The 16,817-nt window shown below is 41.5% G+C and overlaps 1 protein-coding gene and 1 pseudogene across 1 annotated transcript in view; one reads left to right on the forward strand and one right to left on the reverse strand.

The window, feature by feature from the left end:
• Nucleotides 1-5,197: 5,197 nt before the first annotated feature.
• LOC101828984 (quinone oxidoreductase-like protein 2) overlaps nucleotides 5,198-16,817 on the reverse strand; it is a 36,426-nt gene continuing 24,806 nt past the window's right edge. Inside the window, exon 11 of the mRNA XM_013114287.3 lies at nucleotides 5,198-6,097. Within this exon, the coding sequence (XP_012969741.1) occupies nucleotides 6,029-6,097 (69 nt within the window). The 3' untranslated portion in view covers nucleotides 5,198-6,028. The remainder of the gene's footprint in view (nucleotides 6,098-16,817) is intronic.
• LOC106021228 lies at nucleotides 15,768-16,513 on the forward strand (annotated as a pseudogene).

Consider the following 16,817-nt stretch of genomic DNA (forward strand, 5'->3'; position numbering starts at 1 on the left):
ATCTCATCTGACCCTGGCCTGAACCACAAGATGCAGAAGAAAGCGTACCATTATCCTTATGTTTCACAGGCATAAAGTAAGAGGCTGAGTCTGACCCAAGATCAAAGAGCTGGAGTTAGAGCTCCAGCCCTGGCCCTCCAGGCAGGGCATAGCCACTGTATAGAACAACCTTCCCTGTAACTGCTTGCCGCTTTAAATCCCAAGTTATCCCCTTAAGTTTCTTTCAGTGGTCTTCAACAAAGCCTTGAAATATTCTACAGCCTATCAATAGGAAAGGGCCTCGTGGCCTGTACAACACTCTTCCTTTCTCACATCTTTGGGTAGTCTCAGCCACACTGTGTGTCAAGACCACCTGCAGGCCAACAACACCTGAATTCATGTATCTAGACCACACTCCTCTCTTCAGAGCACCAAGTGGACATTTAACACTCTTGGGTATCTCAAAATGTACAGACCCTCATCTCCTTGATTATACCCCTCTCCGTTGCCAAAACCCAACGCTTTCATTGTTCCACCTATGAAACATATGTGCAGAAAGTTGGCATTACCTTGACCCTTCTTTTTGTTTGTTTTTGTTTTTCGAGACAGGGTTTCTCTGTATTGTCTTGGAGGCTGTCCTGGAACTCACTTTGTAGACCAGGCTGGCCTTGAACTCAGAGATCCACCTGCCTCTGCCTCCCGAGTGCTGGGATTAAAGGTGTGCGCCACCATCGCCCGGCCACCTTGACACTTCTTCCTTCCCTTTTATGCCTATATCCAAGCCAACATCAAGTCCTTCTACTTTCATCTCCTGCATAGCTCTACACTATGACCACATCTCTCCTTCCCTATCATAACAACAAACAGCAAGCTGCAGTGGTCCCTTATTTAGAATGCACTCCTCCTTGACCACTCCCTTTCAATCCTTCCCCTCTATAGTTGGTGGAAATCTAAACCGATCACATCCACTTGTGCCATCCCCACTAGAACACTTCACTGGCATTGCTCTTTCAGCAAAGTCAAAACTCAAGCCAATGTGTGCCCTGCTCCCTTCTTGCAGGACCATCTCACAATGCTCACGGGCATTTCTGGAGCTCCAGCCTCACTCACCTACCTTCAGCTCCTTTTGCTTTCATTAGCCATGGGGTCCAAGAATATTCCCTTCTTCCCTATTGAAATCTCTAGAAGCCTCCATCTTTCACATAGATGCTTAAGAGGCTGTCATCAGAGACAAAGCCCTGCCCCCATTATACCTTACCTGACACCATCCAGCATTGTTATGGTTTTGTGTTTGTCTTGTTTAGCTTGAGTCAGGGTCTCATTCTGTAGACCAGGCTGGCCTCCAGCTTGGGGTGGTCATCCTGTTTCTGTCTACCGAGAATATGTGCACACCACTACACCTGACTTGAGGGGTTTTGGGGAGGATTATTTTTGGTTTTGGGGTTTGTGTGTGTGTGTGTGTGTGTGTGTGTGTGTGTGTGTGTGTGTGCTTGATTTGACTGTCTCTTCCACTAGATTTGTAGCTCTCTGCCCACAACAATCTTCCCTGTGTAGGCCTGAGCACTTTGTACATCATCCCCAGCAATGAGAGAGCTCCAGAAACCAGTGTCTGTCTGATGCAGACCAGAGTGTAGCAATAAGTTCTGATGATGAAAAGAACTGGAAGAGTGGAGTCCAGCACTAAGAGGACTTTGAAAAATCACTTCTATTTGATTTTCTTATGTAACCTAGAAGGAAAATTTAAGAAGGAACAGCCTATCCTCCCCCCCCCCCAATTTACTTTTATTAAATCTGGGCAAGTGGATGATGATATCTCTATTCCTTCACTTGTTAAATGCCAACACATTTATTATCTTTATCATAGCACAAATAGAAAAGATTGCTCTCCAGATTCACACAGACACAAAGGAAGTAACATTATCAAACACATTGGGGAGAAGTAGACAGCATCATTCCAAGGGTCAGAGCAGAAAAATCTCACTTTGATTGTTAACCCTTTGTGTGGGTCAGTGTTAGGGATGAAAACCAAGATCTGACAAATGTGAAGCAATCTCTCTGTAAGGGAGCTATATCCCATCTTTCACACTAGTTGGAAGAGAGAGACAAGTAGATCAGTCCATCATTACTGAAAAGGGAGAGGCAGGGCCGTGGGAGTGCTTTCTGCAGCAGCCAGCCTCTGAGGAAGAATTAGGAAGTCTGTGAATATAGAATAAACACTGTCATTTGGAGACATATTGATTCTTTTTTCATACTAATGGCTCAGATGGTAGAACCAGCAAACAATGACTAAAACATGAGTCAGAAGCTTTCAAATCAAATCATTTCACTGAAGCAGGAAGGCAGGCAAGCAGAGAGCAAGTCATTAGAGGCTCTAAGCAATACCTTCTAAATCTGAATCCATTCTCCTTAATGACTGCCTCTTCCCATTCAAGTCATTTTGACATTAGTGGACTGGGGACATTCAATATTCACTGCCTGTGACACCCACTGACCATTCATGCTCCATGGAAAAGGCAGCTCCTGGTTGGAATGGCACATTCTTTCCCAATTCTGATTCTCCTTCCTTCTCTTTCAGCCACCATCTGGCATGTCTTCAATGATGCCAAAGGGTTCAGGGCATACTGAAGTTGCCCTCTGTGGTGGTTTAAAAGAAAATTACCTATTAGGAGACCTGGCTTTGTTGGAGTAGGTGTGGCCTTGTTAGAGGAAGTGTGTCACTGTGGGGTCAGCTTTAAGGTTTCCTATGCACAAACTATACCTAGTGAGACACTTTCTGTTGCCTGTGCAAGCTATAGGACTCTCAAAAAGAAAGATATAGGACTCTCAATACCTTTCCAGCACCATGTCTGCCTGCATGCTACCACATCTCACCATGATGACAATTGACTGAACCTCTGAACTGTAAGCCACCCCAATTAAATGTTTTCCTTTATAAGAGTTTCTGTGGCACTAGGATGACAGGCGAGCCACCACAAATGACTGCCTGGTTTCTATAGTTCTAGGGATTGAACCCTAACCCCTGAAAAGGCTTTGCCCATTGAGCCATCCTTCTTGCCCCAAAGATAGCTGTTTTTAAATGGTCTAAAGCAGTTATCAGAGAGAAAAACCTCTTGCCACACTTCTTGGCAGAGAATCAAATTAATACACAAAATGACCCACATACACCAGTTGTGTCAAGTGCTGGTTTGTATTCTATCAAACCCCTTCCTTTTATGACAATTATCATTCAAGTGTCATAAGAAACAGAGTATATCCTGTTTATCAGGAATTCATTCTACAAGGAATTGATGTCCTGGTAAACCCTCTACAAGTTGGAAGTCTCACATGTTGGAAATGAATTTACTACCTCTGACCTACACATCATCATAGCCTAGCATCAGCAGTGTTGTCCAGCAGGATGCAAGCGTATTGTAACATAATGTGCATTGCTGATGTGTGAGAAGACCAAAGGTCAAAACTCAAAGTGAGGAGTCTGCTAGATGCCTATTGCTTTGACAGCTAATGCTCCAGGTTCAGCGAGAGACCCTGCCTAAGCACATGAAGTTGAGAAAGACTGAAGAAGACATCTGATGTCTTCCATACTCACAACATATACTTCACGTGCACCCCACATGTGTGCCCACACACATGTAAATATAAACACACACACCACACACACATACATATGCGAAAAATATCTTCACAAGCATTTTGAAAAAGAATATAAGTATATAGTGGGGAACTCACAAAGAAAACTATCCTAAGTCAAGGAGTGTCTGCAGAATGTTCAGCACCTAATAAAAGTTTACATTTCCCCCAACACACCAGGATGAAGTCAGAGCAGCAGCTCCCCCCACTGAGCTCAGCACTCTGCACAACACACACTGCTCTCTCCCCTATCAATTTACTTAGAAATAATAGTAGCACATTTTTTTTTTGGTTTTACGAGACAGGGTTACATCTTTTTTTAAACTTTTTTATTGTGGCAAAACATGTATAACATTTACCACTGCAACCATTTTTAAAACAATTGAAAGTGTTTACTTCAGTTCATTAGGGTAATCATTACAACCACACATTTCTATAGATTTTTTTTTAATTTTCCCAACCTGAAACTCCACATGCCTTAAGAAACTCCCTATTTCCCCCTAGAAGAGGTGTTAAGTTTACCAGGATCTATTCCTGATAACTACCTACTTTATGTCTCATTGACATACAATACATTTGCAACCTAATATATATTACATATATTATATATATATGTCATGTGTATATATAAACACTAGTATGCATATTTATACATTCACCTGTCAAGAGGCATTTGGGTTATTTCCAGGGTAAAATATCCTTAATATAATCCTACAATTTAAGATTCCAGACAAATTAAATTGAATGGTAGAAGGCATAGGAAGTCAACAGGGGATTCAGACATGGTACCTATGTCTCAAGAAACTTGTAATTTGTATGGAAAGGAGAAAAAGTAGGAGTAACCAGCATTCACTAATGGATTACCATTGCTAGGTGCTTTACCCAAGTACCTCATGTACTGCCTACAGCAACTTTGAAAGTCAGATATTATAACAGTCACTTTGCAGCAGTAGTTCTCAACCTTCCTACTGCTGTGACCCTTTAATACAGTTCCTCATGTTGTGGTGACCCCCAACCATGAAATTATTTTTGTTGTTACTTCATAACTATAATTTTACTACTGTTATAAATTGTAATGTAGATATCTGATATGTGACCCCTGTTAAAGGGTTGGTCAACCCCAAGGGGTCTCAACCCACAGGTTGAGAACTATTGATTTACAGCAAGAAAAGCAAAATGTCAATCACCACCTGGCAGCAGGGAGGTTGGGATTCAAACCCACATCTTAGATTCAGAAGCCTGTGTTCCTTCTACTATACATGTGTCCCTATGATTCAAGGGGAGGGTGGCAAATCCTGGGGGAGGAGTCAGGAAGGCGGCAGCAGCAGCAACAGAGAGCAACACAGATGGAAATGAATGAAGGCAGATGGAAAATGCCAGGCCTGCAGCCCAGAAAGGCCTTAGAGGTGGAGGAGAGAAAGCCGCAGGAACTTTGGACTCCCATAGAACAATGTGAGGTGCACTCTCACCCTGAACTCTTGGGGAAGGGTCTAGGCCCTGCCCTATATGAAATGACAGACTATGGACACCCCCATGGAGGGCCTCATCCTCCCTGGGAGAATGAGGGGATAACGGGGGGGGTGTTGGAGGGAGGGCACAGGAGGAGGGGAGGGAAAGGGAGAGGGACCTGGAACTGACTTGTGAAGCAACCTTGTTTCTTATCTAAATTTAAACTGGAAAATAAAATAAAATAAAAAGAAAGCCACAGGAACAGAGAGCACAGGGAGGGGAGATCGGCAGAGGAATGCTTAGTGACTGGGGGATTGTAGGAAGTGCTAGAAAGAGCAAGAAGGGTCTGAGCTCTGCAGTGCAGAAAAAGCTGAGACACTAAGACAAGACATAATCGGAGCTGATTCGAGGAGACACCATGGCAACGATGTGTAAGTGGATGAAGGGAATGGGAGAGTTCAGCCAAAGGAAAAGCCAGTTAGAAGACCACTGGGAATAACAGGCGAGAAATAATCAGGATAGAAGAGGAGGTGTGGCCGGGCGGTGGTGGCGCACGCCTTTAATCCCAGCACTCGGGAGGCAGAGGCAGGCGGATCTCTGTGAGTTCTAGGCCGGGCTGGACCGATAGCCTCCGAAACAATACAGAGAAACCCTGTCTCGTTAAAAAAAAAAAAAAAGAAGAAGAAGAGGAGGTGTGGAGGCATGGGGACGGCTCTGGGGTCGAGGACAACAGTCTTGGCAGTTGAAACACTCTGAAGTCAATGAACGCACATCCTGGCTTGCCTAAGACATTTCTCCTAACTGTACCTTCTCAGAAAGAGCAGAGGTGGGGCAAGAATCTTTCCATCACACTGATTATGAGCAGCAAGAAAGCAGAACCAAGGAACTGACACCAAGATGCGATGCGGCACCTGGGTCAGTAAGGAAGACAGGAGGGAGACCAGATCCAGGAGTCTGCTGCCCAGGTGAGGATTTACTTAAGGGAGAGGAGCACCTTGCCCGTGGATTTGCGCTGAATCACATGGAGGAAGGCGTCATTGATCTAAAAGGAATCCAAAATGGAATACGGTCAGGTTTACACATATGCATATTCCAGCAAATATCTGTCAGATGGTCAATTATTAAAATGTTATTATGAAATAATATTGAAGTATTAAGCTGCATCTGTATGAACTTTATATAATATGCAATGCTAAGTCACCATAAATGCAAAGGAATATAATAATATTTAAAATAACCAATACACAGAATTTCTCCCCATCTATGCTTACGGTTTTCAGTGTTATCAAAAAAATAAGTGACAGCAGGCAGAAAGTACCAGCTTTTGAAAGAATGATACCCTAGAAGAAGAATCAATACTTTAATTTTTAAAATTTGTCATTTTATTAAAATTAATCCAGTTCCTCTGCAACTAAAATTGCAACATATCACAAATCCTTTTTCAGAAATTAAAGGTTAAAAGCAAATTATAAATCATAGTAATGAAAGTAATGTGACACTGGTAGAAAAATAGAATGATGGAGTGGAATAAAGGGCCCTAAAATAGAGCCACACACACAGCCAGCTGATCTTTAACAGGAGCAAAAGCAGCTCAATGGAGCAAGCAGATGCTTTCAACAAACAGTACTGGGAAAACTGGAGACCCATATTTAAAAACAAAAGGTGACATAGGCACTCACAAAATTGCCCAAACCAGTTCATAAGTTTTAGTGTAAAATGCAAAACTATAAAACTTCCAGGAGGTAACACTGAAAAAAAAAATCTAGTTCACTTTGGGTTTCACAATAAATTTTTGAATACAGTACCAAAAGCACCATCCATGAGGGAAAGAGTAGTAAATAAACTTCACTAAAATTAGGAACATTGAGGCTGGCAAGATGACCCCACAGGTCAGTGTGCTTACTATGCAAGCCTGGTGACCTGGGTTTGATCCCCAGAACCCACATGAAAATAGAAAGTGAGAACTGACTCCACAAAGTGATACATGCACCACACATCATCATCATCATCATCATCATCATCATAATTTTTCAGTTAAAATATTTGGGACTACAGAGAGAGTTCAATTAGAAAAGCATATGAACCTGAATTAGGTCCCTCTGAACCTACATAAGGAATCTCTTGTGTTTCTGTGACCCCAGCTAGAGAGTCAGAGACAGGAAGATCCCCAGAGGCCACTGGCAGTCAGTCTAACCACATCAGTGAGCTCCAGGTTCAATGAGAGACTGTCTCAAAAGCCAAGGTAGAGAGTGACACAAGAAGTCACTTGGAGCCAAGCGTTGGTGGCGCACGCCTTTAATCCCAGCACTCAGGAGACAGAGACAGGGGAATCTCTGTGAGTTCGATGTCAACCTGGTCTACAGAGCCAGTTCCAGGACAGCTTCCAAAACAATACAGAGAAACTCTCTCTCAAAAAACAAAACAAAACAAAAAAAGAAAAGAAAAAGCAGCTTGGCAAGCCAGGCGTTGGTGGAGCATGACTTTAATCCCAGCACTTGGGAGGTAGAGGCAGGCAGATCTCTGAGTTCGAGGCCAGCCTGGTCTACAAAGCTACACAGAGAAACCCTGTCTCAAAAAAAAAAAAAAAGTAGAAGTCACCTGGCATCCACCTCTTAACTCCATATACAAGCACATATGTGTACATGCACCTATAGACATACATGTACATATACACAAAAAAGTTAAAAATGTCTTCTCTAAAGAAGAAATTATTAAACACATAAAAAGACAAGGCATACATAACCTTGGGGAAAATCATTGCAAAACACATACCTAACAAAGAGATGGATGGATGGATGGATGGATGGATGGATGGATGGATGGTTAATACTCAGTAATGAGAAAACACTCAACTAAAAATGAACTAAAGATCTGAACAGGCATCTTACCAAAGAAGCACCCATGTATCAACTAAGCACATAAGAGGACATTCAGTAGACAGAGATAAAAACAATAATGAGACCCACTATACACCTATTAGGATGGCTAAGAGCCATGGCACTAATACCATCAGTGGCGAGAAAGCAGAGCTGCAGGCTCTCTCACTCATTCTTGGTGGGCACAAAAGGTGGCACAGACACTGTGGAAGGCAGCATAACAGTTTCCCACCAACCTAAACATGCATTTGCCATACAACCCAGCAACAACATTTCTGGGTCTTCACTCACATAAACTGAAAACTATGTCAAGATGAAAACACACACATGAATGTTCATAACAATCTTATCCACAACTGGGAAAACCTAAGAGCAAGTGCCTTTCAATAGGCAACTGGATAAGCAACCTGTTATATTCATGCAATCAAGTATCATTAGTTGACAAGAAAAAAGCGAACTAAGTTGGGCATGGTGGCACACATCTTTAATCTCAGCACTCAGGAGACAAAGGCAAGGGAATCTGAATTAGAGGCCAGCCTGATCTATGATGTGAGTTCTAGGACAACCAGGACTACATAGAGAGATGAAAAAAGACCCTGTCTCAAAAAAGAAAATGGAAGGAAAGAAAACATAAAAAAATGAACTATCAAGCCACAGAAAGTTGTAGAAGAAACTTAAGTGAATACTGTTTATGAACCAAGAACAGCCTGAAGATGACGCCAACCACATGACATTCTGAAAAGACCAAAATTACAGAAACACCAGAAAGAGCAGTGACTGCCAAAGACATGGGGTAAGGGGCTAAGTATGAAGATGTGGAGCCCAGAGGACTGTTTAGGGAAGATATTCTGTAGGCTATGTAATAATGGTTTCATAATAACAAAACCCACAGAGCGGTACCACACAGAGAGTGAGACTTAATGTGCACTCCCCACCATGATTAACATTCCTCATGTGCAGGCGTTGACTCATCAGTTGCAACAAACACGCTACACCAGTGCAAGGTGCAGGAACTTCTGACTATATAAGAGGGAGTATGAGAACTCTATGCTTCCTCTTGAATCTTTCTGTATACTGAAACCTACTTTAAAAATAATCTATAGATAAATGATGAGGACAAAGAATGAAATTAAAAAGCAGAGTAGAATGAACTACTTGCAGACAGTATAATTATCTACATAGGAAAATGAACCAAAGCTATAAAAAAAAGAAAGGCCATCAAAGTAAGGAAACAAAAATGAGCTTATAAAAACTACTGTCTCTATATTTGAAATATCAATGAGTAAATGTAGCAGAAGTAAAATACTGTTCTCAAAAGTAACAAGAATAACAACATTTGTGAAAAATGTAAAGAATATCCCATAATATCTTATGGAAGACACTTTAAGCTCTACTAAATTACATGAAAGGTCTAAACAAATGGCTAGAGCCCTACTTACAAATAAAACAACAAATATGAAAAGGAAGAACAAAGCTGTAAAGTTACCCTTCTGTGCATTAAAACAATTCAAAGCTACACACATAAGAACTGTATGATGCTAATAAATGAGCATATATTTGAACCACAAAAGGAGAAACAGAGAGCAGATCTGTATGTCCTCAAACTTGAAGAAAGATGAAAGTAGCACCCCAATCATGGAAAAAGACTATAAGGCTGAGAAAACTTGCTTGCTTGCTACAAATAGGAAAATAAGTTTAACTGGCTGAGATATACACAATGCAATAGTCAGCCCTTAAGGTGGCGAAACACTATAAATGTGCTGGGCAGTGAACCTACAGTCCTAGCTAGTCTGGAGGCTGACGCAGGGAGATGGCTTGAGCACAAAGTTCAAGGCTATGACCCTTTAATACAGTTCCTCACATGTGGTAACCCCCTACAAAAAATTATTTCATGGCCTCTTCATAACTGTAATTTTGCTACTGTTATAAATCATAGTATAAATATCTACTATGCAGGATATCTGATATACTACTGTGAAAGGGTTGTTTGACCCCCAAAGGGGTTGCAACCCATTGGTTAAGAGCCACTGCACTATCTTAACAACTCAAACCTATAAAAATTAATAAACAAGAGAATCATTTTGGCCCTGAGATAATGAAGAACTCTGAAATAAGTCATCCCAACCACAACCATTAAACAAAATATTGATATGTTAGAGTAGCTCAGCTGTAGACAATGGTAGCAAAGTGAGACAGACTTGGAGGCTTCTGCAACCTAACAACTCAAAGACTAGTTCAAGGACCACAACTGTCTACAATCTCAAGACCAACCTGCATTTTTATAGAAGCCTAGCCTGAGTCATAACAAGATCCTCCAAGCGTGGTGGTTTACATGGGAAATATTGGCAAGTACTGGACTACTTGGTCCCCAGCTGGTGTCAATGGGAAAGTTATGAAACCTTGCTGGAGGAAGTATGTCCCCGGGAGAGACCTCACCAACTTACATTTCACTCTCTCTGCTTTGTGTTAGCTGTTAAAGATGCGATCTCTTAGCTTCCTGTTCCAGTCATCTGCTCCTGTGCCTCCTCGTCATTATGGACTCTCCCACTGGAACCATAAGCTAAAATAAACTTTCTCTTCTGTAAGTCCCTTTTGGTTATGGTGTTTTATCACAGCAGCATAAAGGTAACTAATATACTAGGTAACTTATAACACATCAAAGTTAAGAAACACAGATCACACAAAGAACAGGGCCACAAATAGGAAACTCAAAGGGAACAAAACACAATTCAAAGAACTGGAAACCTGATATCTTCTAAATACAGAAAGTAGGTGTTTGTGTGTGTGATTATAAAGGAGGGAAGACAGACTTGAGGCCTGAATGGGGCCTACATTGTATGTGCTAGGCTAGCACACCACTGAGTTACAGCCCTAGCCCAGCCAGCCAGTAAATATACAGAGATGCTTAAATTCATTAAAGTCAGGAGGTTTACATTAAAATAAGAAGATATTTCTTTATGCCTTATTATTTGGGTAAATATCAGAAAGATGGACACTGCTACATAGCAACAAAATGACAAGTAAACAAGAGTTTTCACTCATTGCTGGTTGGGTTATTCTGCAGAGTGACTGACAATCAGAATGAGTATGCATATTACCATAACCCAACATTCCTGTTCCTAGCAAAACAGTCCCCCAAAAATAGCTGCACAAGGCCCTAAGTTTAGAGCTATGAGGTTGTTTATTATCATAACTTATTACAGTGTCATGAAACCAACATCGAGGTTTATCATGAGTGTATTTGCAAACCATGGTGGGTGCACACCATGTATCACTGCCTGGTTCTGGGAAGCAATGGAGTTAAGCACAGAAACAGCAGCACCCGGTCTTAGGACAGTGCCTAAAGGTAAGAAACAGTCCACATCAGGAGGACACCACCAGTTATGCAACTTACAGATAACATACAACGGGATGTAAAATAAATAAATACATTTAATCGATTAAAAAAAAAGATAACACACAAATATGTCCGTGTGCTTTACAAGAAAATACAAACCCACAGAAATGCATCAAACATACTGCAGAGATGTGCTTGGAAGGAAAGGAGTGAGGACAGTGGGGAATGAAAAGTCAATGGTATAAAAGAAGGCAGACTTTACAAGTATCCGGACACAACAGCAAAAGATGGGCATTGCATAGTCCATATGTTTGCTAATACATGCTTTGAAAAGAGATTGCTGGTTAACCAATCTTTTCCATTTGAGATTCTCCCCCAAGAAAGCACACACAAAATAAACAGCTAAAAATAAGTAGAGAAATCAATCAATCATGCCACTCTCTGTGCAGCATGAAGTCTGTTTTCAAAAACATCTGTATTGCGGGGCACTGTGCCTTAGAAGACCTCTCCACAATGCAAACAGACTTACTGGCAGGAGGTGGAGGAAGTCTAAGACAGACATTAGGAACACTCATGCCCGTCACTATCTCCTGGTGACTCACCGCTGCATGACTCTCCCTGTCAGGTAGGAGTTGTTCATTCCCCAAGATTTGTCACAGCCTCACAATACAAAGTAGTAGAGAAAATAAGTATTATTTGAGAGAGTGGTGCCTCATCACCCAGCATCCCAGGGAAATGAAGATTTATGAATGTTAACATAAAAAGAAATCTGTGGCTTTAGTGCTGAGTCTTGTTTTTAACTATTTTGCACATAAACCTTTTGTAAAAAAACGAATCCCATATTTACCTGGCTAGCTAAAGAGATAAGACTATGGAAAGTTTAGTCTTATTTATCTGACTGTATTTCAGATATCCCAGACCCAATTGCCACTTCTGTTATGACTGTAATTGCTTCTAAAAGCAATTTGACCTTGTCTGCTTGTACCTAGTGGTTTCCATCCAAGGCTGAGAAACAGGGAAACAATGGATTCTGGGGCCCAAAGTTAAGGGAAGACAATAAAGTTCTGAGTGAGAGTCTGCAAGGTAAAACGCAAAGTTCCAAAGTCATCCTCTGAGAGCAGCTACAGAGGTCTGGGGACAGTGCCCTGCATCCGACGGGCTCTTACAGACAAGGAGCCACACACACTGAAGCTGAGACACAAGCTGTACCGAGCACGTTGCTTTTCTGCCTTGAGGGGGATGAAGCAGTAATTAAAGGCGTCTGGTGAGACACGCAACCTGGAATTTGAGGAAGGGAAAGATAATACTTTTGTTTTAAGGTGAAGGTTCTGCTTTTGGAATTTTTAATTAGCTCATCAAGTAGGAATAATCAGAGTACTTAGAGTCCCCAAATATATCATGCTGATTCATGCCTCCCATTAGAACTTGGCTCTTTCCCTATCAGCACTCACCCGAGGTCTTTCCAACTGAAAAATAAACTCAAGGGCGGAACTAAGTTCTACATTTTCATGGACTGTCATGCAGAATGCTCTCAGTGAATGATGAATAAAACAAATCCAGGAGCAAATGTGTGAATGTACCTGACTGAATGGGATTCTCTATTAAAAGGTGAAACATTTTGGTTAATGACACTGCTGAATTACATTCATCATGACCTTATTCTAACACAAAAATCTGAATCCTCTTCTAAAAGTCAATCAGTGACAGAGAGACAGCTCAGTGAAAGACTGCTTTTCCTAGCATGTGAGAAGTCCCTGGTTCAAGTCCTGCGGTATCATAAATGGTATCTCTCTCTCTCACACACACACACACACACACACACTTAAACACACTCACACACATACTTTTTTTTTTTTTTTGGTTTTTACGAGACAGGGTTTCTCTGTATTGTTTTGGATGCTGTCGGTCCAGCCCAGCCTAGAACTCACAGAGATCCGCCTGCCTCTGCCTCCCGAGTGCTGGGATTAAAGGCGTGTGCCACCACCGCCGGGCTTTCACACACATACTTACACATACACACTCACACACACCCACACATATTCACACACATACACACACACACACAAAGTCAATAATTGCATTTCCTCAGAAAAGAGATGCAGAGATGTAGACAGCATATAAACTCATGATAAGACAGTCAAGATCTGTGTTCATTAGGGGAATATAATTTATACTCACAAACAGGTAACTTTATATATTAAATGCCAACAGATACAAAACAACTCCAACTCTCAGGGATTATCGGTAGGGAATAAAAAATGGTTCAAACACTCTGGAAAACAGTTGACAGTTGGTTCAAAAGTTAAATATAATATTAGAAAATAGGTAGAAGCAAAATCCCAAAATGTTAAAGCAGTCTAGCCCACATATCTATCATGGTTTCTGATCCACAATGCCCCACTCATAGGAAACCCATTTGCCATGGGCTTTAATAGGAATGGCATAAGGTGGCTTTGTATTAAAAAAGCATGGGAGCCGGGCGGTGGTGGCGCACGCCTTTAATCCCAGCACTCGGGAGGCAGAGGCAGGCGGATCTCTGAGAGTTCGAGGCCGGGCTGGACCGACAGCCTCCAAAACAGAGAAACCCTGTCTCGTAAAACCAAAAAAAAAAAAAAAAAAAAAAAAAAGCATGGGATATAGAAGTTGAGGCAGAATTGTTTCTGAATAATGGAGAGACAAAGTAAAAGAGCTCCTGGTGTCATCAAGCCTATCCCTTTCTTACAGGCATCAACAGCCACTCCTTTTAAGATTATGCATAGGTTTCTTTTAAACAAACCATTTAGAATCAATTGAAATCAAATTCTTGCTTAGTGACAATGATAAAGCCAATTAAGTTATCTGTATAGTTTTTAATGTTAAATGTATACTTAGCATATATCCTAGAAATTGTGATCCTAAAATAAAGCCATATTTCTACAAAAAAGTACATGAGTATTAATCAAACTGGAAAACAATCACATGCTACTAATGGCAAGTGAATAAACAAGCTGCAGTATATCCATTATCCATCCAGTGAAGCACCACTCATCCTCTTTATTTTAAACTTTCCATTTAAAAAGAGAAAACAATACCATTTCACACTAAGGGAACGAACTACTGATGCATTCAGCAACTGGAATGAACTTCCAAAGAAGTATACAAAGTTAAAGAATCCAAAATCATGGGGCCTGGAGAGATGGCTCAGTGGTTCAGAACACTGGTCGTTCTTCCAGATGGCATGGGTTCAATTCCCATAACCCACACATGGCACCCTACAACCATCTGTAACTCTAGTCACAGGGGATCTGACATCTTCTTCTGGCCTCTGTAGGCACCAGGCATGCATGTGATGCATAGACATACATGCAGTTAAAACACCCATGCACATAAAACATAAATAAATATAAAAGTAAAAGTAATTACATAAGTCAACAAAAAATAATCCAAAATCAAAAGGACATGGACTACATAAATCCATTTATATGGTATTCTTGAAAAACCCAAATTATAGGAAAAACCAGACTAGTGATTGCTAGAGGTTATGGGGTAGGAAAGGAGGATGGATTACAAGGGGGCACAAGGAAACCTTCTAAGATGATGGAAATAGACTTGACTGTAGTGTGGTGATTACATAATTGTATTGTTCATCAGACTCAGAGAGCTCTCTGGGTACAGTGACATGTACCTATAATCCTAGCTGCTAAGGAGACTGGCAGGAGCATCTCTCCAACTGAAGAATTCAACATCAGACTGGCCAGTACAGCAGCATAGCCTGAATTCCTTAGAAACAGAGCCCAACTAAAGACACTCAGAGACTAGGGGCTGAGGAGATGGCTCAGTGATTAAGAGCACTGGCTGTTCTTCCATGTTCTGAGTTCAATTCCCAGCAAACAAATGGTGGCTCACAACCATCTATAATGAGATCTTATGCAAGAAATAGCAATAATCATAATTAAAGGTCTATGGAGAAGAGAGGGGGCAGAAAAACTGTAAGAGCTTGAGGTGGTAGTTTTAAGGAAGCATTGTTCTCTAGAACCAGCAGGGTAGATGTACATAGGAACTCAGGAAAATGGTGACAGCATGCACAAAACCTGCACAAGTTTGAAGCCAGACACAACCTCAGGATAGAGAAGGGAAGGTGGGTGTGAAATCTTGCCCCTAGCTGAGAAGCTATTAGCATTTTATTGATGCTGGGAAAAGGAAAGTCAGTTTCCTTCAATGGAGTGATACCTGGTGTATTGATCGCATTGATCGTACTACAAGGCAAACCCCACTTTCGAGACTAGTCAGTCAACACAAACTGGACTTAATGAGTTTTAAGAGATCAGTGGGTAGGGAATATGAATGAATATGATGTTGGGTGGGTGGGAAAGTGGAGGACAATCTGAGAGGAGCTAGCAAAGTGGGATGAATATAATCAAAATACATTTATGAAATTCTCAGAGAATAAATAAGAACATTATTTAAAAACATAGAACACTCCTTTTTGTATCAACTTCTAGGCAGTTAACTATGTCAAGATGAAGCAGAACATCTCTTTCCCAGCCACCAGCCGCCAGCTGCCAGAAACTCATTGAAATGGACAATGAACACAAGCTTGCATACTTTCTGTGAGAAGCATGGCCAGAGAAGCAGCTGCTGACGCTCTGGGTGAAGAGTGGAAGGGTCATGTGTCCAAATCAGCGATGGGAATGACAAACAAGGTTTTCCCATAAGGCAAGCCGTCTTGACAAGTGGCAGAGTGCACCTGCTGGTGAGTGAGGGGCATTCTTGTTACAGACCAATAAAAACTGGAGAGAGGAGCGCAAATCTGTCTAGGGACACATTGTAGATGCCAAGCTGAGTGTTCTAAACTTGGTTATTGTAAAAAAGGGAGAGAAGGATATTCCTGGACTGACAGACGACACTACTGTGCCTCAAGGGTTGGGGCCAAAAAGAGCTAGCAGAATGCAAAAGTTTTTTAATCTCTCTAAAGAAGATGATGTCTGCCAATATATTGTCAGAAAGCCCTGGAACAAAGGAGGTGAGAAGCCTGGAATCAGAGCCCCCAAGATCCAACATCCTGCTCCTCCACGTGTCCTGCAATGCAAGTGCTCTCAAGAAACAACACACCAAGAAAAATGAGGAGGAGGCTGCAGAATGTGCTAAACTTTTGGCCAAGAGAATGAGAGAAGCCAAAGAAAAATGCCAGGAACAGATTGCCAAGAGACGTAGGCTGTCCTTGCTGAGATCTTCTACTTATAAGGCTGAGTCCAGTCAAAAATAAGTCTTCAAGGGTAACAAACAAATGATCACACCTTGAAACAAACACACACACACACACACACACACACACACACACTCTCTCTCTCTCTCTCTCTCTCTCTTTCTCTCTAATGTTTCCATTGAGGGTAGCAATCGCAGGACAACAAGGGTAAGGGGAAAGGGTAATTGAATCAAAGGAGAATGGAAACAGCTTGGTGGTATGTTACAGATCCTCAACTGGTTGTAACTTCCAAGGTCCACAGAGCACTTGCTCACATGGGACCTCATGTAAAACAGTCATTAATTCTACTCATGTGGTCCCACTC

Source organism: Mesocricetus auratus, unplaced genomic scaffold (genome assembly GCF_017639785.1).
Source record: "Mesocricetus auratus isolate SY011 unplaced genomic scaffold, BCM_Maur_2.0 Super-Scaffold_100676, whole genome shotgun sequence".
NCBI classification, from domain to species: domain Eukaryota; kingdom Metazoa; phylum Chordata; class Mammalia; order Rodentia; family Cricetidae; genus Mesocricetus; species Mesocricetus auratus.